Genomic DNA, 27,465 nt, shown 5'->3' with positions numbered 1-27,465 from the left:
GTGCCTGGAGCAAGGGAATGGCTCCTACCTGGATGCAGGCCCTGTGGAGCCAGGCGTGTTTGCATGCTGGGCACACCATGGTCCCATAGGTGGTACTGCCTTCAAGTGGGTCCAGGCAGATGAGGCACTCGGTGTCCTCTGGAACCTCCAGCTCTTGCTGCTTTGGGCGGTGCTCCCAGCAGAAGGAACTATGGGAGAGGGAAGGGATGGGTGAGATGAGAAGCGCTGGGTCCTTCCCTGGTGATGGGGAGAAGGGTAGAGGGGGTACCTGTATGGCAGGAAGTAACGGGTGACGCATCCACCCTCCGTGGCACAGGGGAGATGGAACCTGCGGTCGCAGCCCGTCCCCTGGCAGGTGATGGTGGCCCCCCTTTCGCCACACACAAAGCAGACCTGGAAAGAGCAGAGCAGCCGCCATCAGCGGCAGCCTAACGGTCTCCACAGCCAGACCCACAGCTCGGGGCAGGGTGCAGGATGTGTCCCCAGCTGGATCACAGGCCACAGATCCAGCTGGCAGAGCAGGCTCCTGTGCTGGAGCCTGTGTGGAGCTGCTGGGAGCAAGACTTCTGTCCCAGAGCTGGGTGGAAAGGCTGGGATTCTGTTCTTGGCGTCTGCGCTAAGCTCCCGCAGAGCTCTCCTGGCACAAACCACCCTGATCATCTCAGATCCTCACCGTCTGGGCTGCCTGCTCCACTCTACGTAGAGCATCCGTAGAAATAGATCTCATTCGATCTTCCGCTTGCGCCCCTTGTGGCTGAAAGTCAGTGGCAAAACGCTGCAGAAGAGCAGAGACAAGGAGCAGATGAGGGGCATGTGGCAGGGCAGGTGCGTTGCAAAGATGAAAGCAGCCCCAGAGGAACTCACCAGGCAAAAGTAATGGGCACAGAACCCTGGATAGTTCAGTTTTGTCCCGCAGATGTCCTTGTCTGCCTCTGCGCGGCAACATAGCACGCATGCTGGAGGGGAGAGAGCAAATGCCACTGAGAATGAGCACCTCTGTGGGGCCAGGGATGCATCCCTGAGGGATTGCCCCCAAGGGCTGCTCTGTCCCTGCCTAGCTTGCTGCTGAGCATGGCTGGAAGCCTTGGAGAGGAAAGGGCAGTGTAGGCGTGGGTGTCCCGGAGGGTGCGCACTGCCCAGCCCTGGTCCCGCTTGCCAAGGAGAGGAGCAGCTCTCCCTCAGGGTGTCTTTGGAGCTCCTGCCTCCCCCTGCCAACGTTCCCGGTCCATGCCAAGAGCCTCAGGAGTCCCTGTGCCAGGCTGTAGGAGGGGGACTTTGCTCTCACCCTGCTCCATCGCGTCAGGGGTCCTACAGCTCCTTTCGGAGGTGTCAGACGTCAAAGGTGGGCGTTTGGAGAGTCCCTGTCGCAGCAGCGCTGGGGCTTCTTCTCCAAATGCTCCTCTGCTACCTCTGAGGCAGGAGAGAGACACGGATGAGTTTGCAGCACAGGCCAGAGCTCTGTGGTGCGGAACCCCCTAGTCCCTGGGCAGGCCCCCGAGAGCCCTGTCCCTGCCCTCTGCTGCCCGCACCTCACCAGGTCGCAGGGATGCACTGTGCCCTGCGTTCCCCCTTTTATAGGCCTGCCCCCGGCACCAGTCACTGTGGCCTCTGTGACATCAGCACCGCTGGCTTGGGTGTGCCCCAGATACGGGCAGGGGCACCCTCGGCCACACATCACCCATTGTGACCTGGGTCACCCATTGTGACCCACAGGTCACCTGGGGCTGGCTGTGAAGAGCATAGGCAGGGACCCGAGCCCTTGGCACCCAGGTCAGTGGGGCGGCTGCTCCACCTGCAAGTGCAGAGTCAAGGGCCAGCTTAGGGACATGGTTTCCTGGTGAACTTGGCTGTGTTAGCTTAACGGTTGGACTCGATGACCTTTACGGCCTTCTCCAACCTAAATAGTTCCTGTGACTCTCATTCCCATTCCGCTGTTACTTTATCCCCATTTGCTTACGCTGTGATTTCCTTCAGTCGTTGATTCCTTACCATTTGATCTTTGCTTCATCATGAAGAAAGCCCTTTTATTTAACCCACTAAGGATGGCTTCCCTGAATAATTCACCTGCGACACCAGGACAAACCCCAGACCGTGTCTGGAGCACAGCCAGAGTAGAAGAAAAGGAATGATGGAATGGTTTGGGTTGGATGGACCTTCAAAGGTCCACTTAGTGGCTGGTGTATTGTTTATCCATAAAAACAGAGAAGCCGCTGTCGGTCGTGGCAGTCATGGGGACTCCATGAAACTCATGCGGTGAGCACAGCTAAAAGAGGCAGCTAACAGATGAGTAGTTTCTCTGCTTTCCTTTGAGATCTCCTGGGAACTTGTGGGGCTGCTGGAGAACTGGGAACTCTTCAAGGGTTTTCAGGGTGCTGGCCGCAGCTGGGAAGGGATAACTACAGGAGGCCTGTGTTCCAGCAGGCTCTGGCAACTTGTAATGAGCTCTGCCAGCTGTGTCTGATCAGAAGGTGCTTTGAGCTTTTTCTCCTTCTCCAGCTGCCTCCTAGTTTGGGAAGATCATGCACCCTTTCAGCAGGTGCTGTGGAGAAGCCTCTGCAGCTGCTGGCCTGAAAACACAGCTCCCAGGGGTAGCAGTTGATGCAGTAGTCCAGGAAAAGATGAGTTCTTCTCTGGGACCCTGAAGATACAAAAGCCTGAGCCCCAGGCTGTACTGAAGAATGTGATGGAAGTCTGTGCTTATCAGGCACTGATACAGAAGTGAAGATTCCCATGGTGGCAGAGGCAGAAGCCTGTGAGTTCTGGCTTCAGGAGGAAGGCTTCTGCTCCCCCTGCAGATATGCAACTACAGAATAGCTTCAGTTCCGTGGGTGCGGATGCGGGGCTGGAGCTCTGTCCAGTAAAGCATCTGAGCCTGAGAAAGAAGGCTGGTGGCCATGGGTGACTGTGAGGGATGGAGTCCTCATCTGTCAACCCAACCTGTGTTCTAGGGGATGTTTTCTGCTTACCAAGGGCTCAGATCTCGGATGTTGTAGACACACTGGTTGGGCTTGTCCAGCCGCTGGGCTATCACTCACTTCAGGTGAGCATCAGTGATAGAGTCAATGGCACCCGGAGCATATGAGTTATGGCTATAAGTTTTGACAGGTCATGGTTGAGGACATGTGGCCCCGATGGTTTTCTCATTTATGAGGTAGGGCTAGAGAAGGAGTGGACAGACCCTGTAGGTCTGCAACTGTTTGCATATTTGGTGTCAACAGCAAGGGCTGGGCTTTTATGAATATGGGATCTTCTGTGGGGATCAAAGGTGTCTCCAAAGCAAGGTGATCTTCCTGATCAAGTGGGGCAAAACCATCACAGCAATGACAGGGGAGGGCAGTGAGGAACCACAGCAGGTTTTGCACATGATGTGAGGGAACTTTGCCTTGGGAGCAAACAATGAGGCGGCTGGGAGCTGCTAGGTGATACTCCTCAGAGAGCAGACCAATGGAGGTGATGCTGTGGTGGGTGTTCGCCACAGACCACCAGATCAGAGAGAAGGAGATGACTCCTTCTTCAGACAATGGGAAGAAGCCATCCCGGAGGAGACAAGGCTCAGGGGATTTTATCCATGTGTATAAATATCTGATGGGAAGATACAGAGACAGACTTTGTGGTATCCAGTGAAAGAGCAAGAGGATATGGGCACAAGCTGAAGTTTAGGAAATGCCATTAATAAAACCCCCAGAACGCACAGCTTTTCAGAATGTGGGTGTGTGAAAACTGGCACTGACTGCCCAGAGAGGTTGTGGCCTCTCCATCTTTGCAGCTATTCAAACCTTGCTGGACATGGCCTTGCGCAACATGCTGTAGCTGACCCTGCTTTGAGCTAAGGTTGAACTAGGTGATCCTCAGAGGTACCTAGCAGCATCAGTGACTCTGCAGCTCTGTGGGAAGCCACAGTCCTTTTTTTCCTTTACGTCAGTGAGGAACAAGGTAGCTGATTTCTGGTGATGTGCATGGAGTTTATGTGGAGACAAAAAGCGGGAATGGTTTGCAGCACAGCTTTCCCAAAGCATATTTGCTTTTTGTGAGTGAAATAATCTACCTTGAATTGCTTAATTATTGGCAATAAACGAAACCACAAGGCTGACCTGCAAATGACAGAGAATTGATGGACAGGGATAGTGCAGTTGGTGTCATCTACCTGGACTTGTGCAAAGCGTTTGACACTGTCCCACATGACATCCTTGTCTCTAAATTGGAGAGACATCAATTTGATAGGTGGACCACTCAGTGGATAAAGAACTGGCTGGATGGCTGCACGCAGAGTTGTGGTCAACAGTTCAATGTCCGGCTGGAGACCAGTAACGAGTGGTGTCCCTGAGGGACCGGTGTTGGGACCGATCTTGTTCAACATCTTTGTCGCTGACATGCACAGTGGGATTGAGTGTGCCGTCAGCAAGTTTGCTGATGACACCAAGCTGTGTGGTTCTGTTGATACGCTGGAGGGAAGGGATGCCATCCAGAGCGACCTTGACGCACTTGTGAGGTGGGCTGATGCCAACCTCATGAAGTTTAACCATGACAAGTGCAAGGTCCTACATCTGGGTCAGAGCAATCCCAGGCACAGCTACAGGTTGGGCAGAGAAAAGATTCAGAGCAGCCCTGCAGAGAAGGACTTGGGGGTGTTGGTTGATGAGAAAATGAACATGAGTTGGCCTCAGTGTGAGCTCGCAGCCCAGAATGCAACCGTATCCTGGGCTGCATCAAAAGGAGCGTGACCAGCAGGTTGAATGAAGTGATCCTGCCCCTCTACTCTGCTCTTGTGAGACCTCACTTGGAGTATTGTGTGCAGTTCTGGTGTCCTCAACATAAAAAGGACATGGAACTGTTGGAACAAGTCCAGAGGAGGGCCACGAGGATGATCAGGGGACTGGAGCACCTCCCATATGAAGAGAGGCTGAGAAAGTTGGGGCTGTTCAGCCTGGAGAAGAGAAGGCTGTGTGGAGACCTCATAGCAGCCTTCCAGTATCTGAAGGGGGGCCTACAGGTATGCAGGTGAGGGACTATTCATGTAGTGATAGGACAAGGGGTAACAGGTTGAAACTTAAACAGGGGAGGTTTGGATTGGATCTAAGGAAGAAATTCTTTACTGTGAGTGTGGTGAGGCACTGGAATGGGTTGTTCAGGGAGGTTGTGAATGCTCCATCCCTGGCGGTGTTCAAGGCCAAGTTGGATGAAGCCTTGGGTGATATGGTTTAGTGTGAGTTGTCCCTGCCCATGGCAGGGGAGTTGGAACTAGATGATCTTAAGGTCCTTTCCAACCATAACTATTCTATAATTCTATATCAGAGTAAAATCTCCTGAAGACATTCTCCAGTTTTAAACACCTCCAGCTCTCAGGTGAGGGTTTCTTATTAGATCACATCTGCTTTTTACCATTCCCTAGAACTAGACTGTCATCTGTAGTGTTGTCCTGAAGCATGGTTGCTGAGTAACCCCAGTCAGCAGTGTTTACTTCTGGTAGAGTACAACAATTTTGGTTATGCATCAGCCGTGATGTTCCAAGTATTAGAGGAATCTTAGCTACCAGCACGTGAGTGCCTGTTCTTGTGTCAGACAGGACCATGACTGGTTGCAGCACTGCTGTCAGTACTGGAGTTTTGGCAGCCATTGCCCCCCTCACTCACTGAATATGAAGCATGTTAGCTACCATTTCATACAAGGGGGTGAAAAAGAGGTTTGAATTTGTTTAATATTATTCTAGTGAGGAATGAAAATGGGAGGTGTTAGGTAAAGCTAGCTTAGTTATTTAAAATACACAGGGTATGAGGAGAAGGGATTTGCCCTTCCTTCCCCTCTTCCCTCCCTTCCTCCCTCCACTCCCCCCAATGTTTTTCAACAGCAAGAGAAGATTTGCTACTGTTGGTGGGTGAAGAACTTGCCATGCAGGAGATGAGATAGATACTCTCAGGATAGAGCTAGGGCTAATACAGGAGGGAGGCCAACCCTATGGGTGGGAAAGGTGCCCTAGGGGCAGCCAAGGCCCACTGCCCTCAGTAAAAGAGCCAGCCTTTTGCTTGTTGAGCATCTGGAGAACTGTCACATAAAGCAATTTATTTAGTCAGCCCCATAAGGAAGCATGAACAAAAAATAGCAAGAGTGATTTACTGCAGTTCCAACTAAGACTCTAGAAAGAAGAGGTAAGGTAAAAGCAAATCTTAATAAGCCAAAGAAAATTGCTGTGAAGAAAACCTGGTAGGAAGTGCATCAGTTCTTCCCTTGAGTACAGCAGGAGGTAACAGAATGCCTGTTGTGAATCAGAGCAGGGGTGTCCACACCCTGGCTGGGACATGAGCCATTAGCGGTTGCTGAGGAAGAATGCAAGAACAAGACGGATCTGGAGAGTTAATGCACTGCAGTATGATGGTTTGTACTGTTTGCAGCTCATTAACTTTGAAAGGGATGTGAGGTCTTCATTAGTTACTCAGCCTCTATCAATTTTTCTTTGATCAGTTTGTCCAGTTGCCTTTTGAGCCAACACACCTTTTACCAGCCATAGTACTTTGTGTTATTGAAATGGGAAGAACTGCCTCATCTTTAGATTTGGGCTGGTCAGCTGAGAGTTTAACACCCACTGACAAGGCAGCAAATAAAACTGCTCCTGGTATTCATACTCATACAGAGGCCAAGCCTATTCCCTCCTCTTATCTTGCTCCTGGCTCCTCTTATGGGAACAGCTTTGCTCCTGTATAGTATTTCACATTAAAAATATTCTCTCAAATCCTAGTTCAACATGTCTTCAAATTTCCTTCTTTCAACTGCAAAAGTGCCATATCACTGACTTCCCATGGGGATGTGTTGGCAGGACGGTGAAAAGAAAAGCCAAACCACTGAATGTTCTTTTCAGTTTGAAGTCTGAGGGCAATAGGAAAACTGCAACTACTTTCAGCTTACGACAAAATCCCAATGAAATAACATCATTTGAGCAGTTTAATTACATTACCTCATGCTGCGCAAGTAACAACACATAGAAATTAAATTACTAATCAACTACTTCAGCATTTAAAATGATAGAAGAACTCTTGAAGGGGGTTATTACTGAAAGCATAAAAACCTCAAGAGATGAACAGACCTGGATCCTGCTATGGAGGCTGCTGTGCTGCTTCCATGAAGCATTAGGGAATTAGCTGTTTCCAACACACAGGGTTTTCTGCAACAGCAAAAGCCAGGAATTCTGTTTCTGCCTATCTCCCTTCTTAGGCCCTCAGCCACTTTTTCCATACTGCTTTCTAGTCCTGCAGGAACTTCTTATTAGTCACAAGTTGGGATGTTAGCATAGAGACCTTTGTTAAAAGAGAATATGAAATGATTCAGACAACACCAAAGTAAAGCATCAATCTTTATTTATAAAGTAAATTACAAAATAGATAAGGTAAACTTAGTTAATTTTAGCGTCTGAAGGTGGTCTTCATTGAATACACAGACACTGTAACTCAATGTGTTTATCTAAGTAATGGAGCAGTTATTGCCTTGATTAGTTTTGCAGACCTCTGACAGGAGTGTTTTAAAAGATCAAGTTCTCCCTGCTTTGCCACATAAACTTTTCCAACAATAATTACTTGTCATGTTAATTAATTGTTTAATAGCTCGTGAGTTAACTGCAAGCAGCTGCATTGCTTTTGGGCATTATGAAGGCCAACAACAGTTTGAATGGACACTTTCAATTATTTAATGACAAGAGACAGTTAAAGGAATAATTTCCATTAATGCCCTCATTTTGTGCTGGCTCTGAACATTCATTAACAGCAGTAGTGTTATGTGAGGCAACTACACAGATGTAAACGTGATAGATCTTACAAAAATACTGGATGCTCCTTATTGCTTATTGTCAGGAGAAGAGCTACAAGAGGGCTGGAGAGGCAGTTGGTAGTGCAAGACTCTATACAATTCTCTTTTAGGGGAAAGGTGAGGCGGAAATACACTCGGGACATGACTCTGCAGGGTGGTCAGGGGGTTGTACACTCACATCGAATATTTTCAAGTCAGGTAACTTGCAGTGCCTGGTTTGGGCTGAACTCCATAGCAGCCCATGATAAATGCCCTCACAGAATCACCTAACCAGTTCTCACCATCCTCCATATTAAGTTTTCTACCTCCTATCCTCATCTACCTAGAACAGGACTAGAAAAAAAAAACCCAAAACAAAACCCAAACACAACATGCACGTTACCATATCAGATCAAACTCTTCATTGTTTAAAACATTTGGTATTAAAAAGCTGAACTTCTTTATTGGCTCAAGTGAGTGTAAAAACATATGTGCACTCTTGGCATGGCTGACACATAGGCAGGAATACTAAATTCAAACAGAAAACCCTGGAGCAGCAATTTTTTAAGTGCTGCACTCAAAGGTTTTCCTTAAAAAACCCCAAAATGAGTTAGATGTGCTGAAAAGATTCAGGGTTCAACTAAAAATACATTTAATTACAGTGTACAATGAGCTACACCCACATTACCATGTTTAATAAACAATGACACTTGCCTGACAGCACACAGAAGAAACACTTCAAAGGCCAAGTCCTTGCCCTAGAGGGAGAAGGCAAGAGGCAGAAAAAGAACATGGGAGCCTAGGGCAAGCAGGAGATAGCTGAGGAGCCAGAGCTATTGAAGTGGATTGATGTAGTGTGTAAGATTAAATGAAAATAACTGAGGTGTCAGATTCCAACTGCATATGAAAGAACCACAGTAAAACCAACAACTATTGCAATCTTCATATTATATAGTGCAATCTCTGACATCAATAACCAACTAGTATCTCCAAATAAAATAATACATAAAGATAAAACAGATTTTATCAGGAACTAGTAGTGTCAAAGCATTATTTCCCTAAAAACTAGGTTAAAATCTATCTCCCAGCAGGCAAATGTGATTCTGCTATATAATGTGTACACCCTGCACCTATGACAATATGCAGCGAATCAAGACTTGCAACTCCCATGTAGCTTAAAAAAAATTCAAACCCCACAAAGCTCACATGCAGGACACTAAACAGCAAGTCCCCACTGGGGAATACAACCTATCCACTAGTGTTTGTCTCATTACATGATTTTAAATATTTAAGGTCACCCAATACTTGACTTCCACATCTAATTCTTCTGGAATCCACATATTAAAATAATCTGTTTTCCCTCTTCCTATCAAAAACATTACTCATGGGTCAATCAAGTTTAGACTATTCTGGGTGATTTTAGTATTTTAGAGAAGGGAAGGGTTAAAAACATAGAAAACAAAAGACAAAATCCTAACCAGGTGCTGCCAGCAGTTATTCAAGACCTAGCTGGATTTTGTTACTACTAAAGTTCAAACGCTTAGGAAAAGTAATTTTCAGTATACTTTGAAGGCTAAAACTGTAGTTGATGCTGCAAATGCATGAGGATCTCAAGAATAACTCACTATTCTGAGCAAGTTATTTCCATTTTTACTGAATTTACATGGGTTTAGATCCAAGTGCACAGATAATCAATTATTTATTAGAAACTTTAAGCATATTGCTTTGAAAGCAGCTCCATAATCTACTGAGTATACTAACTCATGCACTTTTAATCACCTTTCCCTTGGTCATTCAGTACCTACTACGTAAGGCCTATGAGTGGTACAGAAGCCTGGAAAAGCTCTAGTGGTTCCATGTCAGAATTCTTTAGAAGACAGTTCCATGAGATTAGTTATGAATTTAACATGACCATGCTTTCATGTGGGAAAATACCCAGCTATTCCTGAGCACAGATATTAATTGATGGGTAACTAATTTTAGTTTACCTTTTGTCTTACCAAAAAACCAAACCAACAAAACACAACAATGCATCATGTCAAAACCAGAAGAAAACCTTCTATTGTACTAAGAGCTACAAGGATAAATAAAGATTTATATAGGACAATGCTATATAATCCTTCAGCTCTTCTCACATGGAAAGGGTTACATGTTTCCATAGACTACTCACAAGAACACAGACAGACAGCTGCAATTGACCCACAGGAGAGATGAGCTTCAGTCTTCTGTGTGCAGAATTTATCATCACAGCTATTAAATAATGGATTCTAATTTAAAATAAAGGGGTACTAGCTTAGTTTTCCTTTTCTAGCTTTAAAATAATTAGCTCTTCCACATGTCATGAAACATGGTCAACGAATATAATCATGTAACAATATAAAAAGTGTTGAGGTCAGAGAAGAGTAAAAAGAGCCTTTTTTTTTGTTTGTTTGTTTTCTAGTATCTATGAATGGAATGATTTCAGTTCATTACCCAAAGCCAGAATTTCATTTCTCACTGTAATGTATTTAATACTAAACAGCAGTTTCTAATCACTAGGTGTTTCAGTCTCTGCTGGACCTCTAATCAGTCTTCGTATTCCCCTCTTCCCCGCAGGACCTTTTGGTTTAGCAAAACTTTGCTTGTAAGCGTGTTGTTTTGGATGAACCTCTTCGTACAGGAAGTCAGCAGTTAACTCATCACCATTATCTATTTCAATCTGGGAAAGAAAACAAACCAAACAATGTTTATCATATTGATCTTAAAGACATATTTAAAAACATTTCAGTATTTTGCTGAAGGTCTAAATCATAGAATCATAGAATCATAAAATAGTTAGGGCTGAGAAGGACCTTAAGATCATCCAGTTCCAAGCCCCCTGCCATGGGCAGGGACACCTCACACTAAACCATATCACCCAAGGCTTCATCCAACCTGGCCTTGAACACTGCCAGGGATGGAACATTCCCAGCTTCACTGGGCAACCCATTCCAGTACCTCACCACCCTCACAGTAAAGAATTTCTTCCTTATATCCAGTCTAAACTTCCCCTGTTTAAGTTCTAACCCATTACCCCTTGTCCTATCACTACAGTCCCTTAACGAAGAGTCTATCACCAGCATCCCTATAGCCCCCCTTCAGATACTGGAAGGCTGCTATGAGGTCTAAATGCTGTATGAAAACCATATGTCCAATAATGATCAGAGTGAAATGTTCTCCAACTTGTGCGTAATGCCCTGAGCAATCCCAAATAGTTTTTCTAGGAATCCACTGTACTTTTACGAGTATTAAGTGTGATTCAAGTTACATATTTTTCCTGAAATACAAGTGCAGCATATGCCAAGAAACTTTCTCTGTCCCGAGCTTTAGCACTGTGTACATGTTAATACTAACTAGGAGTACACATTCCACCTGGAAACAAGTGCTTATTTACTTACTTCTAAAGTAACTTCCTTACTAAAAGGAAGCAGCGTGAAGATCATTAGTATTACAATTTCCTTTCTTTATTCTCCCCTCTAAAATAAAACCTGTCTCAATGTAATCTCCACATTTTAACATTTATTTTCTTTTCCCCACTAAAAAGTGCTTTAAACACGTATTGTAAAAGCAATGTGCACACATACTGTTGTCTCTTGAGACAGAAGGGGAGGAGTACAAACAGCTTACACAATTAGCTGGCTACTGCAACACAGCAACTGCTCAAGCCAGGGAGAAGCTAAAATAAGTTTACTGAACAAAAGAGAGGTTGCTTTGTTTTTTAAAATTTAAGCATAGAATCCTTAATGGAAAAGCTGTTCCCAAGCCAAATCCCACTGTTCCGAATTGCAGGAATTTGACCTGCTCTCCTAAGCATTCAACATTGGCCCTGCTCTCCTGCGCATTCAACATTTCACGACCTGCCAACCATAGCACTTGCCAGCCACAGGATTGCTATTACAAGCACATGCTACAGAAAAATGTGTATGGGAATTTCAGAAGTCACATTGTGCATTTATTTCAATTGTAGGAAGGAAATTTCTGAGAAATAATTACATATAAAACCACATAGTAATAATCTACTTAATTCATGTCACCTCAGTAAAAATGCTTAGTATTAACTCTGCTATTTTTCAGGTAGATAATTTCAGGTAGATTATTATAATCCCCACAGAAACCCAGCCTCAAAGTTTTTCTAAATGTAGAGCACAATTGTTAAGAACGTAACCAGAGGTCACATATTCCACAAATGGACCATTCCCATGGTGTCCTCTCTGGAGGTAAGAAGCAAATTACTGCATAGTAGTAAAACCTATTCAATGTGAAAAGATTGGCTTACTTTTAAGTTCCAGAACTGCAACTTGATACTATTTTGAAAATGCTTAAATAACCTTGGCTTTAAAGAATTCAGTGTTCAACAACAGCAATGAGGTTCAAAATAGAACAGGCCCTTTACTAAGGAATCCTGTTAGTTCTAAATAGTCCTTCAAAGTACTCTCATATGCTCCCTTGATGCACAAGGATATGTTTGCTAAAGCTGTGAAAGTGTAGAAGTTACAAAACAAAGGAAATCTTCCACAATTTATCTTTGTATCTGGAGTTTTATCAGGAAGTATTTATCATTCAGGACAAACTTTAACAGTTACACAGAACTTTTTCATTGTTTAGATAAGGTGGTGGCAAAGTTATAGTTAGATACTAAGAAGTGAACAGAGGGAAGGAGAAAATACCAGTGTACTTGCTGTACTTACCTTTCTAATTATCTGCAGCCACAACTGTCTTTCTACAATTTCTAACAGTGGACTTTTGCAGCTAGAGTAGAGCATTCGTTCTCGTATACTACACGTATACCCTGGCATTGAGTAGATGAAAACTGCAGAGAAAAAAAAAACAACCCACAAATCAGACCATAACTATACTCCATCAAAACCTGTATCATAAAATCATATACAGCAGAGGTGTTGAAAATCAACCATAAAGTCTGAAAGGGAAAAAATGTAACACTTCTGGATCTTTCTTTGCTTCAGCAAGTGTTTCATTTCAAATGAGGGATGACAGAATGGCCATTAACTTTATGTCTTGACATGAAGACTATCAAAAGGGATAGCTCTCAACTTTCTAAACACAGGGACTCCTCAGAAGTCAGTTTCACAACCAACCGCCTCTGAAATTTACGACCATGCTGACAAGACAGATTACTTCTACATCCTTCTGCTTCAAAATCACTAAAGTACGTGAAACAAGCCAATGAATTTTCATATTGGGAAATTTTCTCATACCTATGGATTCCAAATAGTCTCCTTCATGGGCATGCTTATACAGGAAAAAGTGGTAACGTGCAGCATCCTTTGGAATTCTTTTTGGCAAATCCTTCAGTTCAGTATGAAGTGTGTTGGCCAAAATAATAGTTTCATTTTTCATATCAATTTGCTGTTAACAAAGCAAATCTGAATATAGTTAAGACACAGAAAGCAAACCAGAGAACATGACAGGATGGGAAAAAAGTATTAATCTAATACAGACTAGTAATTTATCATTGTATGTCACCAGCACACACTGGTTAATGTGTGGGTAATCTATTTTATACTCACTATTAAATAAAGTATTTTATACTTGCCAGTTGTACATAATTGATTTTCTTATTTTTCAATTTCTCCAAAGCCTGAATAGCTTCTTTAGCAATAGGGAATGCTACTCCTTGCAATGTCTGATGCTTGGTATCTATACCAACGTCCGTCTGTACCTGGAACACAGGTCAATGGCGATGTGAACAGAAACCTTTGCAAGCATTCATTGGGTTGCATACAATAACTGACAATGCATTGCACATGGTTACACACAGAGTTAGCGATAGCTGTTCTGAGAACAAACTACTCCAAACATCATCCCCATATACAACAGATTTGCACTTTTTAATGTACAGGTCATGTTTGCTTGCTAACCTGAAAACAGTTCCAGCTCTCTGAAGCAGCTAACTTGGCAGAGCCAACAGAATCAGTAGAAGGGAAAACTGGCTCCAGCCTCAGTGAAGAAGCTCCAAGTTAAATTCCAGTACAAATATAATAAGCCAGGAGGAAAGAGGTTGATTTTCATATGCAGTGTGTTAGACTTTTGAACTGACAATACTTCTCCTAAGCTTTGTTGTATCATTAAAAATTTTAGACCAAAGCATGCAAATATAATTTCTAGGGAGTCAAAACATTCAGAGGAAGAAAGAAATGATATCTTATAAAGCAAAGAAGTCTTCCTGAAGGAAAAGCAAAGCAACTGCGTCGTGTGTGTGTTCCCCCCCCCCCCCCCGGCTTAACACCCTCCCCTTAAAAACCTGTACCAAAAGGAAAGCAAACAACACAAATGAATCAAGTTTTAATTCCTGAATTCTAGAAGGTCTAACAAAAAGGAAAAAAATACAGGATAACAGCAAGCTAGGCAATTGTTCCTAACCCAGCTGTGGTAGCCACAATGCTGTGAGAAAAGTACAGTTATCTTAAGGCAATCTTGCAAGAATTTATGTTTATCTTAGCATTCATGCATGAGCTCTGGCCTTCAGCTTTCTGAAGTCTGAACTTATTGGCTGAGTATTAGCTTTTGAATATCCTGACTTTCTTTTATGATTTCATAAATATATTTAACACTGGTGATGACGCAGCAATACTCAGTGTGTGAAATGGGAAGTGTGGGTTTCGGATCTATTAACTAGAAGTTGTTCAGCTTCAATTAGAGATGCTAATGAAATATGAAACAACCTGACAAAAGAATAAAAAACAAAGATACCTGGGGCAACACTAAACCATACTCTACATTTTAAGGAACAGCTTGTCAGCAACAAGGGAAGAGGAGGCAATGAAAGCAGGTGGTAGAGGTTAATTTTGTATAAAGATTGATAAATTCATGAAGAAAGTTATATACAAAGAATATTTGCAGGATATATCTGCATAAAAGCCTGATTAATAAATACAAGCATCACAAAAAGAATAAAGCATAATTAAATACCATACTATAAAAACCATATTAAAATACAAGTAGGAATAAACCCAAACATAAAAAGGAGCTGTGATAGGCAAGGGAAGAGAGTAACCCAGCATAACTCCAGAGTTAAGAACATTAACAAAATCCATTTGTCTGTACTGCAATGTTTCAGACCATTAAAGCAAAAGAAAACCACTTAAGTCAAATATATTTAAACCCACACCATAGGATTTGTTAGTGCTGGCTGCTGAGTGAAGGATAAAATGGAAGATGAAAATTCCTGTGAATAAGTGTAAAGCAGCATACACAAGAAAACAGAGAATCTCTCTTCTCCTTGTGCTGTGATGTTGTTGAGCTACCTACTGCCATCCAGGAACAAGACCTTGCAGGTCATACTGTGCATCTCTGAATATATAAGCCCAGTGGCCAGTCTTCACAATAAGAAAAGAAGCCAAACAAACCCCCCAAAACCTCAACACTCACCACCCACAAGTGAAAGGTCAGGAATTTTTAGAAGAGTAGAGAACAAAACACATTGTTACGCACTATAGGTACCAGTAACATGCCTGCATCTTGAATACCACATGCAGTTCTGGCTTCCCCATCCCTTCATCTCATAAAATAAACTGGAAAAACCACAGATAAAAGCAAAAGGATCAGAAGTGTGGAGAGCCTCCTTTAGGAGGAAGAACTACCTGGAATAGGACTTTTCAGCCTAGGAGATACGTGATCAGGAATACAACAGAGGTCCATGGGCATAGAATCATACAATACTGGAAGGGACCTTCAAAGGTCATCTAGTCCAACCCCCCTGCAATGAGCAGGGACATCTTCAACTAGATCAGGTTGATCAGAACCCCATCCAGCCTGGCCTTGAATGTTTATAGGGATGAGGCATCCACTGTCCCTAAGGGCAGTATGTTCCAGTGTTCCACCACCCTCACAGTAAAAAATTCTTCCTTAAATCTAGTCTAAATTTACCCTTGTCTAATTTAAAACCATTATCCCATGTCCTAGCACTACATCACTGCTAAAAAGTCTGTTCCCATCTTTCTTATAAGCCCCCTTTAAGTCTGGAAAGTTACAATAACATCTCCTCAGAGCCTTCTCTTCTCCAGGCTGAACAGCCCCAACTCTCAGCCCGTCTTCACGGGAGAGGTGCTCCAGCTCTCTTGGCATTTTTGTGGCCTCCTCTGGACCCTCTCCAACAGGTCCGTGTTTTTCTTGTACAGAGGACTCCAGAGCTGCACACAGTACCCCAGGATGGGTCTCACCAGAGCAGAGTACATGGGGAGAATCACCTCCCTTAGCCTGCTGACCACACTTCTTCGATGCAGCCTGGGATACAGTTGACTTTCTGGAATGCAGCTGACTTTATCAAGGGGGAGGAGGAAACAGGAATAACTTTATGACTTTTCTTTGCCCTCCCCAACCAATCCAGATAGTAGGCAGTGGTTCTTTACATGGTACTTTGTCAAGCTGTGGAATATACTGCCAACAAAAGCTTAATGTGGATTTATAAAAAGAAGACAAGACTAAATAATGGATGAAAACCCTATTAAGAACAATTATAGTAAGATGTCATCTCTTGCTCAGGCAGATCCCTACCTGCAAATGCTGAGGCAACAGAAGAGAATTATAGGGATTATAGCCATCTTGCCCTGCTTTTACACCCTTCCTAGATTTCTGCTGTTGTTCACTCAGGGACATGACAGCAAACGAGGTGATGCTTTGATCTGAACCAGTAAAATATTTCTTAGGGTAATTATGAAAGAATATATATATGGAAAACTTTTCCTTTTTTGTTTCAGATCAGAAAGCTTTTAGCTTCCCGAGTCTAATTACAGGCTTCATAATGGTAGAAACAATGAAGACAGAAATTACATAAGTCAATGTACTGAAAGATGCTTCAAACAAAGCACAGTTTATGTTATCTCTGAAAAGCACAGCTACTGCTGCTGGAGTTTCATAACAGCACATAATACTAATACCACAAGTTATCAGCAAGACCACAGAAGTTTTACATTTGTTACTGTTTGGGTTTTTTTTTTAAGATGTTCAAGTAAAATGCAGTGTGTGGTGATGCTGAATGCATTTCTACACTGTGTGAAAACAGACATGGAAAAAAACAAGACCCCACTGGGGGGAAAAAAAAGCCAAAGAATAACAAAATTGCAGCAAAAGCACAGTAGAGTGACAATGTAAGAGAAGATACAGAGCTGCATTTAACAAGATGGCTTGCTGGTATCCAGCTGCAGAAACAAATCATACTTCAAACACATGTACCACAGCTGTAAAATACAAGCCTGAAGAACTCATAGACCTATTTTAATACATGTCTGAACACAAACAGTGATCAAGTGAAGGAAAATGTAAGAGAAGAACTCCTGAAACTTTTAGGTCTCTATCTAGCTCACAAACATCAAATCATTTGGTTAAAGGCATTTGTTAGAGGTTTTTCTATAAAGCATTTATAGCAAAAGCAAATCTGTCTCTTAACAAGTAGTTTTGGATTTCTATTTTATTTTTATTGGAATTCCATTCACTTCCTCTCAGTCTTAAAGACAAGTGCACTGGTGCTGGAAGCTGAGTACGTTTCCTCTAGGAATAAGGCTGCTGAAATACTCCTGACAATCAAACACTGCACAGTTTCTCTTTTATGTTTTCTCTACAATTCCTGCCACCATGGGAAATGCATGTGGGCAATCATAGAACAGTTTAAGTTGGAACCTTCTGAGGTCATCTTATCCAACCACCCTGCTTAATCAGGGCCACCTAGAGCCAGTTGCCCAGGTCTCTGTCCAGATGGCTTTTGACTATTTCCAAGATGAAAACTCCACAACCTCTCTGGGCAACCTGTGCCTGTGCTTAGTCACCCTTCACTGTATTAGTCACCCTTCACAACACGGTGATGTTATAAACATGTTAATCAACATGTTAATCAACAATTAATCTCTGCAGTTTTGAAGCCTCTGACTCAGACACTAGGCCCTGCAAACTCAGCAAAATCATGTCACTTCAACTCCAGCCACCATCATCTTGCAGCCTCAACTCCTTGAGGAAAAAATTACAGTCTCATCCACTCAAACTTTCTGAAACTGTCCACTTTCTGTTCTGCCCTTTTTACCCTAGAAAGACTTTTTTCCTACAATGTGTTTGGAACTCTGCACCCAGTTTCCCATCCACACTCAAAGATGTTGCAGGTACCTCATTAATCTTAATTTGTCGAAGTTCCTCTTCTGCTGCAGTCAGAGGTGCAGGGGAGGATTGTGATATCAAATATTTTTTGTATCCATTCAGTGAAACATCATCCTGAAAGCACAAAATTAATCATATTTTGATACTAAAAGTTTTCTTCAAAGATGTGTGCAGTGTTAAAAAAGCCCTTACCTCCCATACAGTTGTGGTCATTTTATTTGAATGGCTTACAAGTGTAGGTGCATCTGCAAGTTCAGCCCATCTTCTTGCACAGCAGGGCCGACTGGGCTGCTCTTGTACCTAATTATACTGTGGGCAGCATTTCTGCAATCAGTCCCCAATTAGTTTGCTAATTCAAAAATTCCCATTAATGAAGAATATGCATGAAGCTCTTCAGCCTTCTTGGACAAAACCCCACAGAACTGCCACAATTTAGTAAGTATCTAAAAAATGAATCTATTTTCTTATAAGATTTGCATTGTCAGACTGGTAGCTTATTGGGCGTTTTTGACCTAAAAATGGGAGACAGAAATGCTACCTTGGGACAGAAAGTAAGCATATGATAACTGCAAATAGTTTAGGATGCAGCATCACAGAAGTGATGAATTCTGATAAGCACTTTACTGAATTCATTAATACTCAGTGTCAGCCCTGGTCTTCTCCAAACAGGTTGATACCAGAGGCAAATACTGCTGCAGTTTTATTAAGGTGGTCGATCAGAAAAGGGCAGAACTTCATGCAATCATATGAATCTGATTTTATACTCAAGTTCTGAAGAGAAAGAGAAAGCTCCTTCTTGGCTCTTCCCCTTCTGGAAGAGAGAGACCTTCCCAAATACAATTTCCAGTGCCAATATTCCATCATGCCTTGTTTCGGGACCCCAGAGGTATAGAGGTCAATACATGTGAAGAAGCAGATGAGACCACAACCAGGTTCCACCAGGATAACAGCTGGTTGCAACTAAACTATCCATGTGCCTAAGAACACACAGAGTAACTCACTGGATGCTGATCAACACTCTGAGTGGTATTTGCAACTTGGATACCTTGAAAAAGCTGTGATTTACACACAGATGAACACTGGAAGCCAGCTACAATTAACAAGTTTTCAAAGACACACAAGCCAACCAACAATATAGACATATATTTAACTGTAACATAATGACCTTGGAAAAAGTGAGTTACATTGAATCCACCCTCTTAAATGTCCCAGGCACATTCTAAAATAACAATAACAGACAAATGCAATGCTCCTTCCTTACAATTTAAATAGAAGCTTAGATTGGGCTCCCAGTTGTAGGGCTAGATACAAATTCTACATATTACATAGACTCCTAATAGTTTGGTTCAAGTATGATGAGACATCAGTTGATTGAATGAGCCAAGAACAAAAATAAATAACTGATTTGCTAAGAAGGTTTATTGGTAGAGGTCATGTTATCTACTCCTCTAGAGTATTTCAGCCTCTCCAGAGAGGTTTGTTAGCATGTTTGGACAATGAAGCCTCCATCACAGGTTAATGCTGACTATAAAAAATTATTTACTCAGTGAGCAGCGGAGTTAGCCTCATATCCTTATGGATCTGCGTGTCCATCACAACAGCCCATGTCTCTTTCACAGATTTTTTTCCCCACAACAGTACCGTCTATTCTTCCCCATATCTCTAACTCCTCCTCTTCCTTCAGCACCAGCTCCCTGTGTCAGTAGTGGCAGTGCTTTAGTTCAGATTTGTGCATATGATGAACTAATTAACAGGGCAAACAGAAGATAACTGCTGCAGTCTCTCCATCTTTGCTGAAGAAAAAGGTAATGATAATTTGGATCTCTACATAATCACCCGTTTTCATGAAAGCTATAGGAATTCTGTATTTTTGAGAACTCTAACTTGTACTTTTTTTAAACTGGCAATTATAAAGACTGTCTCATGTCTCCCTGACAAACAGGCAGACATCACAACCATGTAAGGCTTATTTCCCAAAGATTAATCAAAAAAGAGCAGAAACACCACAAACTCATACCAGTAACATCAACTACTGTATTTAGTGTCTAAAGTCAGTCTGCTGACTATCAAAAGAAAAACATACCTGCACTGTTCCAAATACTTCATCCTTAATATGACCACCTCCAAATTCTTTCTTAAGTGTTGCTCGGGTTGCTGCATACAACATTTTTTGACGAACCTAGCATATAACAAAACAGTGCTGGTTTGGTTTGGATTCTTTTGGGTTTTCTTCTTTGATGTGCACAGAAAATCTAACATGTTGGTGTACTAAGTCCATCAACAATCATTTTTCTTGAACAAATATTTTAAGTGTTGAAAATGCATTATGAAGTTGTAATTCATAATAAAGCATAAAGTCCATGGAATGAGTTATGGATCATAATACTAACACATACTATGAAATTCTGAAAGGCATGATGACTATGCATTATTATCAAAGTAATTCTAAAACTAAATTGAAGCTTTAGTAAGAGTATGAGGGGGCTTTTTAGAGACTCCAGATAGTTTTTGTTCAATATGGAGTGGAAAAATTACATTTCCTAGGGGTAAAGATCAAATGAAGTTTGCTTCCTATCAGTTTGTGTCCAACATAGTCACTTACTCCTCTCTCAATAGATCCATCTTCCCACCTTATTTCTCTGTCATGCCATCCTCACCACATTACCTCACATCTTCCACCTAATCTCTTCTGTGCACTCCAACTCTTGGTATCTTACTATTTCCCAGCTGCTAGTGAAAGTAGTAAGAATATTGGAAAAGCTTTACTTTCTGTCTTTCCTTATCTCACATTCCTAGAACCTGCACACAGTATCCTAGTTTCTCCTAGAAATCCTTAACTCCAATCTCAGTTCCCTCCCATGTTCTCTAACTACTGACTAACAGTATATTCTGTGGCAGGCCACAGATCCACAGGTGCCAGCTGGGCAGCCAGCAAGCCAAACAGAACAGCTTGGGCTCACACTATAATCTTTCTCTCTATAATAACACCCACTGAGATTTCTTTCCTTCTTTCTTTTATCCTTCTGTGAATTTTCATAAAACACTGACAGAAAGACAGACAAATAGGGCAAGTACATTGTCTTCTCTCCTCCAATAAGGCTAGAAATAAGGCTGGATTAGCTGTACTCCTTCTAAACCCACTGAGCTCCTCAATCAGCTTCAAGAAAGATGTTTTCCCAGTTTTCTTGGGGGAAAGTTAGGAGAAGTCTGGGGAATGCTTCATTCCTTGAACCCTATTCCTTCGTATCTAGGATACATATCAAATGGTACCATTGAAAAATCATGAACAACATGAAATCTCCGATGCACATTACTTACAGGAGAGTGATCAGGTGACCATGCAATGAAGATCCATTCATATCCTTGAGCATTCCGAGAATCTAATCTGTATAATATATAACATGGTTGCTTGTCTTCAAGGAGGGGAAGGACAAAGGAATCATAATCCTTTTCCCATGATCCAATTGGCTGCCTGGAGGATCCCACAACAAGCTGTTCTATAACCAATAACCAAAGCTACAGGTTAGCAACAATGCAGTTAATGCTGTTTTTCAAAATTAGCAATTACAAAAAAACAATCAGTCACTTCATCTTTCATAATGATGTCCACAAGAATGGAAGTTAAGAACAGTCAGCATGAAAGCAGATGAATTTCTGCAAAAGGTGTGCATGTTCAAACCCCAACTCACTTTAACCCAGATACAAGTAATTGAGAAGTAATGGGCTGGCTGTCTTCAGGCTCTTTGATCTGATGGGATAAGACTGATGCTAGTGGTTTTAGCATAATATACACAGAAGAGAAATAAAGCTGCTCTTCTCCCAGTTAATTTTTAAATGGGGATACTTAAGTAGAAACAAGATGAGAGTAAGCTTTTAAATTTTAGAATTAATGATGCTCTTGCTATAACATGTTAGTGTTTGTACTCATTGTAAGGAATCAATAACTCAGTTATATAGTGAAAAGAGTTTGGAATTAATATGCTTGCTCTAATCACTTTAACTTGACTATGTAAGTAGATAAACCTCTTTCTAACACAGCTTCATAACTGGTCTCTTTAAATGACTGAAGTTGTTTATTATGTATAATTGGCTTAAGTCTGTATAGAATAGTTCAGACAAGATTTAATTATGTGAACAGCTGTAGCAGCAAGATTTTTCTCTTATTTATAAATCACATCTCGGCTTCCAAGGGAAAGTAACAGTATAGTGTATTTCAAAACATTTATCAGCTTCCCAATAAACAGCAGCACCCACAACTAAAACAGAAATACCTTATTTAAATTAAATCCTGCAACAGTTTGAGGACCAACACAGTAGCTAACAAAGTCTCTTTCGAGAGTCTAGAACCTAACCTGTAAAACTTCAGACAACAGTATATACATGCCTCTACAACAAGGCACTCTATCACAGTTAAGTCACAGTACACAAACATCTCAGGGAGAGGGGGTGTTGGGCCCTTCTTTGAACTAGTGCAAAGTAGCTAAGTTGTACACCTGGACCAGAATACTCAGAATGTACTTGCCACTTCTGAACTCTAGGTGACTTTATATTCACTGGGCTTAAGATGGAAAAATTCAAAGTAACTCTACTGCCCAGCAGCAAACCTCTTCTCTCACTAACTCAGATTACCAGAACTCAAATTAACAATTGTGTTGACTAAGGACAGTTGCTGAAAGCTCCTGCAGAGAGATGATGTAACCGTTCCTCTTCCAGTATTCTGGGAGTTTTAGGGGTTTCTTTCTGAACTGTGAAAATAGTATCAAAGACTGGATTTCTGCTTCTACATAGAGGCAAAATGCATATACATATACACATACAAAAAGGAAAAATAAACAAAATGTCTTCCATTTGCATCATTTGTAGGCTTCATTTCATATTAAAAAGTAGAATGCATACAAAAGCATATTGTTTTTACCTTGCCTAACTGGAAAAAAAAATAATTCAATGCTTTGCCAGCATTTGCTACTTTGTGCTAGTAAGACTTTACCATAGTGACCTGCCTATAATATTACTATTTCTACTTCCTTAAGGAAAACAGTATTAAAATGTCAGAGGACTTTCTAAGAAAAGCAAACACAAAGAAGGCTACCTAACAATAAACATATATATGTGTATGTACATATTAGTCCAGCTAACATGTATTTCAGTGTACTGTAAATGCAAGAAATCTACAAAGAACAAAAATCTCAAGGTGGGCATTTGAAGTACTTCAAAAGATGGACAAAACCATGAAGTTCCTTATACAGTCAACCACCAGTGCTGTAAAAAAAAAGTAATTATGCATTCTATCTTGCAGCATTTGCAGCCTTGATCAATGGCCAAGAATTTCAAAGATCAAATTCAAGTTCCACAAGAAATTATTAATTTTGTATTTATATAGATACATGAGATTTAAGAAACCCTTTTATCTTTGAAGATTTGTATAAAGTTAGATTTTTTGAAGATACTTTCTACGTAGTCAGAGTCCTACTTCAGCATCTGCTTTAATAGAGCTTAACAGAGCTTTCTACATGCAGCAGATCCCTGTATAAAAGGCAAATATTTAGACTTCATCTAAAGTGACTAGTTGCTCTGCAAGATTCTCTCTGTCTAATGAAAGTAACCAAAGTGCCAAAACACCACACAAGTGTGAATTTTCTTTTCCTTGCTTTCTTTAGTGAGAAGAGTAAACTCATTCATACTACTCATATGAAATGCACAGCAGTTATGATTCTGTGATAAGAAAACTTCAAATTCAAAAATACCATAGCACTGTACCAAAAAGCTTAGCATCTTAAGATCTTACCTTCTGTGTATGAAAGACCTTAGCAATATTAAGTTTGTCAGAATTTTCTTTCTTAAGCAATTGTACTTGTAGGTCACTAAAGCAACTAGGAAAATATCTACAAGAATCAGAGAAAAAAGATTAAAATTTAACTAACCATTGTCAATGACTATTTTTAGAAGCCTGTATTGTCCATTTCTGGCTCCAACAAAGGTGTCTTTAACACTTCCACTAGCTGAAAAACATAAAAGTAATCAAATTAACACATTTCACTTCCTAGGACAAAGAATATTCACAAACTAAGAACAACACTGGAAAACTGTACACTGGCCCTTCACTGGAAAGCTGGACTGAAAAGGAACATGGGCATTATGTTCCCTCTGTGCTACACACTGTTCCTGCCAGGGTCATGCACAAGGAGATGACAGGCGGTATTACAGACCAGCCCTGCTTTCTAGCATACCGTCTGATTTTCAACATTGTTAAAGGTGACATCATATAATCACTCTCCAGTTTCAAAGTTAACACAGCAACACAATAAAAATATGACACATCTCAAATTACAATAAGCTTCACAATGTCTGCAGGCTCAGTACAGGCTTCCAGACAGAACCTTTAAGCCTGCCAGGAAAAATGTTAGAGATCATCCGGCAAAAGTGATGTTTTTTTCCTAAGGACACCTCTCTGAAGAGTACCAGTGAAGGCTGCCACTCAGTGCTGACCTTTCACATCACATTATCCCCTCGTATGCATCCTGATGACACAGTTCAAACCGTGACCTATCGCAACAGGATACTCTGTAAATTCAGTATAAGGTAACTAAACCATTTTTAAAGTCCATAATTCACACTGACACTACCCCGCAAATATGATAAGACTCATTTTCCTAAGCAGAGTGAAGGCCTGTTCTCGACCCATATGAAGATCATTCCTATCTCAACTGCTCTGCTTGATAATCTGGGAGCAAATCAGTTTAATTATACCATAGACAGAGGGTTGTACAGCATTTATGGAAGAACAATTATTGCAAGCTGGTCCTTTAAGTAATCCCACAGCACAGAGCGTAGCACCAGCAAAACAAACACCAAACCAGGAAACAAGTAAAATGGATTATTTATAGTCAGATTGAGGCCAACTGAACAGATGGTCAGTTGGTATCCAGCAACACTGCTGCCCATACTCAAAACATTTTAAATCTATGTCCATTTAAGTGATGCTCAGGCCCATTCCAAAATTCCACAAGGGCGGGGGGGAGACTACACTGGGTTACCAGCCCAGCCCTGGATTCATCCCACTAACCAGTGCAGACCCTCACTGTAACTTGCTGCCAGCTTTTCTCATTGTCTCTGCCAGTCCTCACCATTCCATTCAGCACACAAACACTGTGTCACTTTCTAGACCTTTCAGTTCCCCCAGGACCTGTTGTTTGTTGTCCTCTTCTTGTCTGTTTTTATTTTTGCTCTTTATTTTGTTCTCATTTCCACCTACACACCTACAAGAACACAAACACAGCAGTCCCTACACCAGTACCAGAACTGTGACAACTGCTGAAGTAACATTTTGAGACAAGACATTTAAGAAACCATCTATCAAGTGAGCTATGTTTTTTCTTTTTCTCACAAAGGTTTTAAATTCACAATAGTAGTATTTTATATTTAAATTTTCTGCACAGACCTGCAGAATTAAAAGTTGAGTTTATTTCACAAATAATTTACAGAGATTATTATTTTTAACTTACTTAGAAGACTATGACCATATTCTAGTGTGTTTTCCTACAGTTCAATGCATTCTGCAACTTCCTACACTATTTATCTGCCCTGGCCTTGTTTGAAAGTCCAGTCCTTTGAGCAACTGCCTGGTACATTATCACTGGCTCCATGACTTCATTTCTGTTTCCAGAAAAGAGCATCCCATGCTGCCAAATCTTGCAATTGTTTATGAGTGACAGTGGCCTGTTTGTAGCTAAAGCCAGCAATGGCACAACAAGTGCTATTCCTCCTCCAAATTGCAGAAGCGGATGCTTTGTGCTGCAAACAGGACTTCTGATTAGTGCCTGCACAGGCAGGCTCCATGCAGGAAAGCTGCCGGGTTCTCTACAGCTCTCCTCAGAGGACAGAGATTCTCAAAGACATGAAGGAGAGCAGCAGAAGCAGCTTAGCCACTCTTGCTTGTGGTAAGCAACAGGATATTCTTGTGCTCCTCCCTCCAGCATTGCCAGGAGAACAAGGGAATGAAGAACCACCGTTAACAGTTTTCTCCAGCCTGGGGAAAAAAAAGCTATCCCAGGTGCACCTCTAGCCTGAGAAGGGTTTAACATTTTGGAACAAGGAGCAAAAAACAGCGAAGACTGGCATGCAGGGGATGGAAGAGAGGTGAAAGGGTGCAGATCCAACGCAGCTAATGGACAAAAAGGGGAACAGAGAAGCAGTAAAGAGCTGCCGCGGCTAGGACAAAAGTCACCTTCAGTAATAACTACGGGAGAACAGGCAAAGTACATGGTACTAGTCACTGAACAAGCAGACTGCAGAAATCGAGACAGCAAAACCCGACTCCCCCATAATCCCGCAGTATAATCCCTGTTTAGCAATTCTGTGATTCGGAGGACCTGGTAATGCTGTGAAACAACACTCTAATACTCTTCTAATTGCTCTTCGCACCCTCCAAAGCGTGGAAACACGGGGGAAAAAAGGTTCCCCCACACCTTCCCCCGTTGTGGCCTCCAGAACGGGGTTTTTCAACGGGCTTTCCTACTCCGGGACACACCGTTCTCCTCAGGGCTCCCGCTACAACAGACCCTGCAGCGACCCTCAGCATCTCCCGTGCTGTGCAACCCATCCCAAACCGCTGCGGCCACTCCGAGCGGGCCGGGAGGTGCCCGGGGAGACCCCGCACCGCCGGCTCCCCCCGCCACCACCGCAGGACAGCCAAGGGGGGGGGGGGGTCTCCTCCCCATGGGTGGCTTTCTGCAGGCAGTACTTCACTCAGGCTGGCAGCCGTGCGGGTGAGCCTGACTCGCAGCCGAGCGGCGGCCGCCCGGGGCCGGACCAGCAGCAGTTTCCCAGCCCTCAGCTCGCCTCCCCTGCCCGCCACCCCGCGGCGCAGAGGACGGGCTCCTCCAGCCGCGAACAAAGACGGCGCCAGGGGACAAAATTCCGCCGGGAGCGGCCCGTTAAACCGACCGCCTGCCTCCGGACCCGCAGGGAAATGCGCTCCGACCGCCGCCCGCCACCTTGCTGGCAAGGGCAAAGGCGAGAAGGAGCCCGGCCCTCCCGGTGGGCACCGCGCTATGGGTACCTTGGATACCGGTCTGGTGGGACATGTCGCACCGCCGCGCCCCGGGCAGCGCCGCCGCCTCACAGCCCGCCCGGCCCGGCCGCTCTCACGTGATGCGCCGCCGCCACTCAGCGGCCGGGGGGGGAGCGCGGCGCCTTCCGGGACCCGCCGGGCCGGGCCGGCCCCAGCTCCCCTCTGCGCTGCTGCTGCCCCCTACAGCGGAGACCCCGTCGGGCCGGGCCCTCCCCAGCGCCCCGCTCCCTGCTGCTGACCCCCTACAGCGGAGACCCCGTCGGGCCGGGCCCTCCCCAGCGCCCCGCTCCCTGCTGCTGACCCCTACAGCGGAGACCCCGCCGGGCCGGGCCGGCCCCAGCGCCCCGCCGCTCTGCTGCTGACCCCCTACAGCGGAGACCCCGCCGGGCCGGGTGTCCCTTCTGTGCCCATTCCCCGCTTCCTCGCCCGCCGGCGGCGTCTCTGAGCTCTTTAAACCAGGAATGAGGTTAGGGTTAGGGTTAGGTTTAGGTGTCCTCCGTTCT

The 27,465-nt window shown here is 43.1% G+C and overlaps 1 protein-coding gene across 1 annotated transcript; it reads right to left on the bottom strand.

Annotated features, from left to right (window-relative positions):
* Window positions 1–7,325: 7,325 nt before the first annotated feature.
* On the bottom strand, window positions 7,326–27,053 carry TWF1 (twinfilin actin binding protein 1). Its single transcript, XM_005148045.3, has 9 exons — window positions 26,951–27,053; window positions 23,814–23,891; window positions 21,211–21,389; window positions 19,976–20,071; window positions 17,902–18,006; window positions 13,343–13,468; window positions 13,005–13,155; window positions 12,477–12,598; window positions 7,326–10,468 (listed from the first exon to the last, which is right to left on the bottom strand). Exons 1-9 carry the CDS (start codon window positions 26,973–26,975, stop codon window positions 10,298–10,300), a joined length of 1,053 nt encoding a protein of 350 aa, XP_005148102.1. The 5' UTR covers window positions 26,976–27,053; the 3' UTR covers window positions 7,326–10,297.
* Between the last annotated feature and the right edge of the window lie 412 nt (window positions 27,054–27,465).

Source organism: Melopsittacus undulatus, chromosome 5, assembly GCF_012275295.1.
Source record: "Melopsittacus undulatus isolate bMelUnd1 chromosome 5, bMelUnd1.mat.Z, whole genome shotgun sequence".
NCBI classification, from domain to species: Eukaryota; Metazoa; Chordata; class Aves; order Psittaciformes; family Psittaculidae; genus Melopsittacus; species Melopsittacus undulatus.
This window is presented reverse-complemented; position numbering and strand designations above follow the sequence as displayed.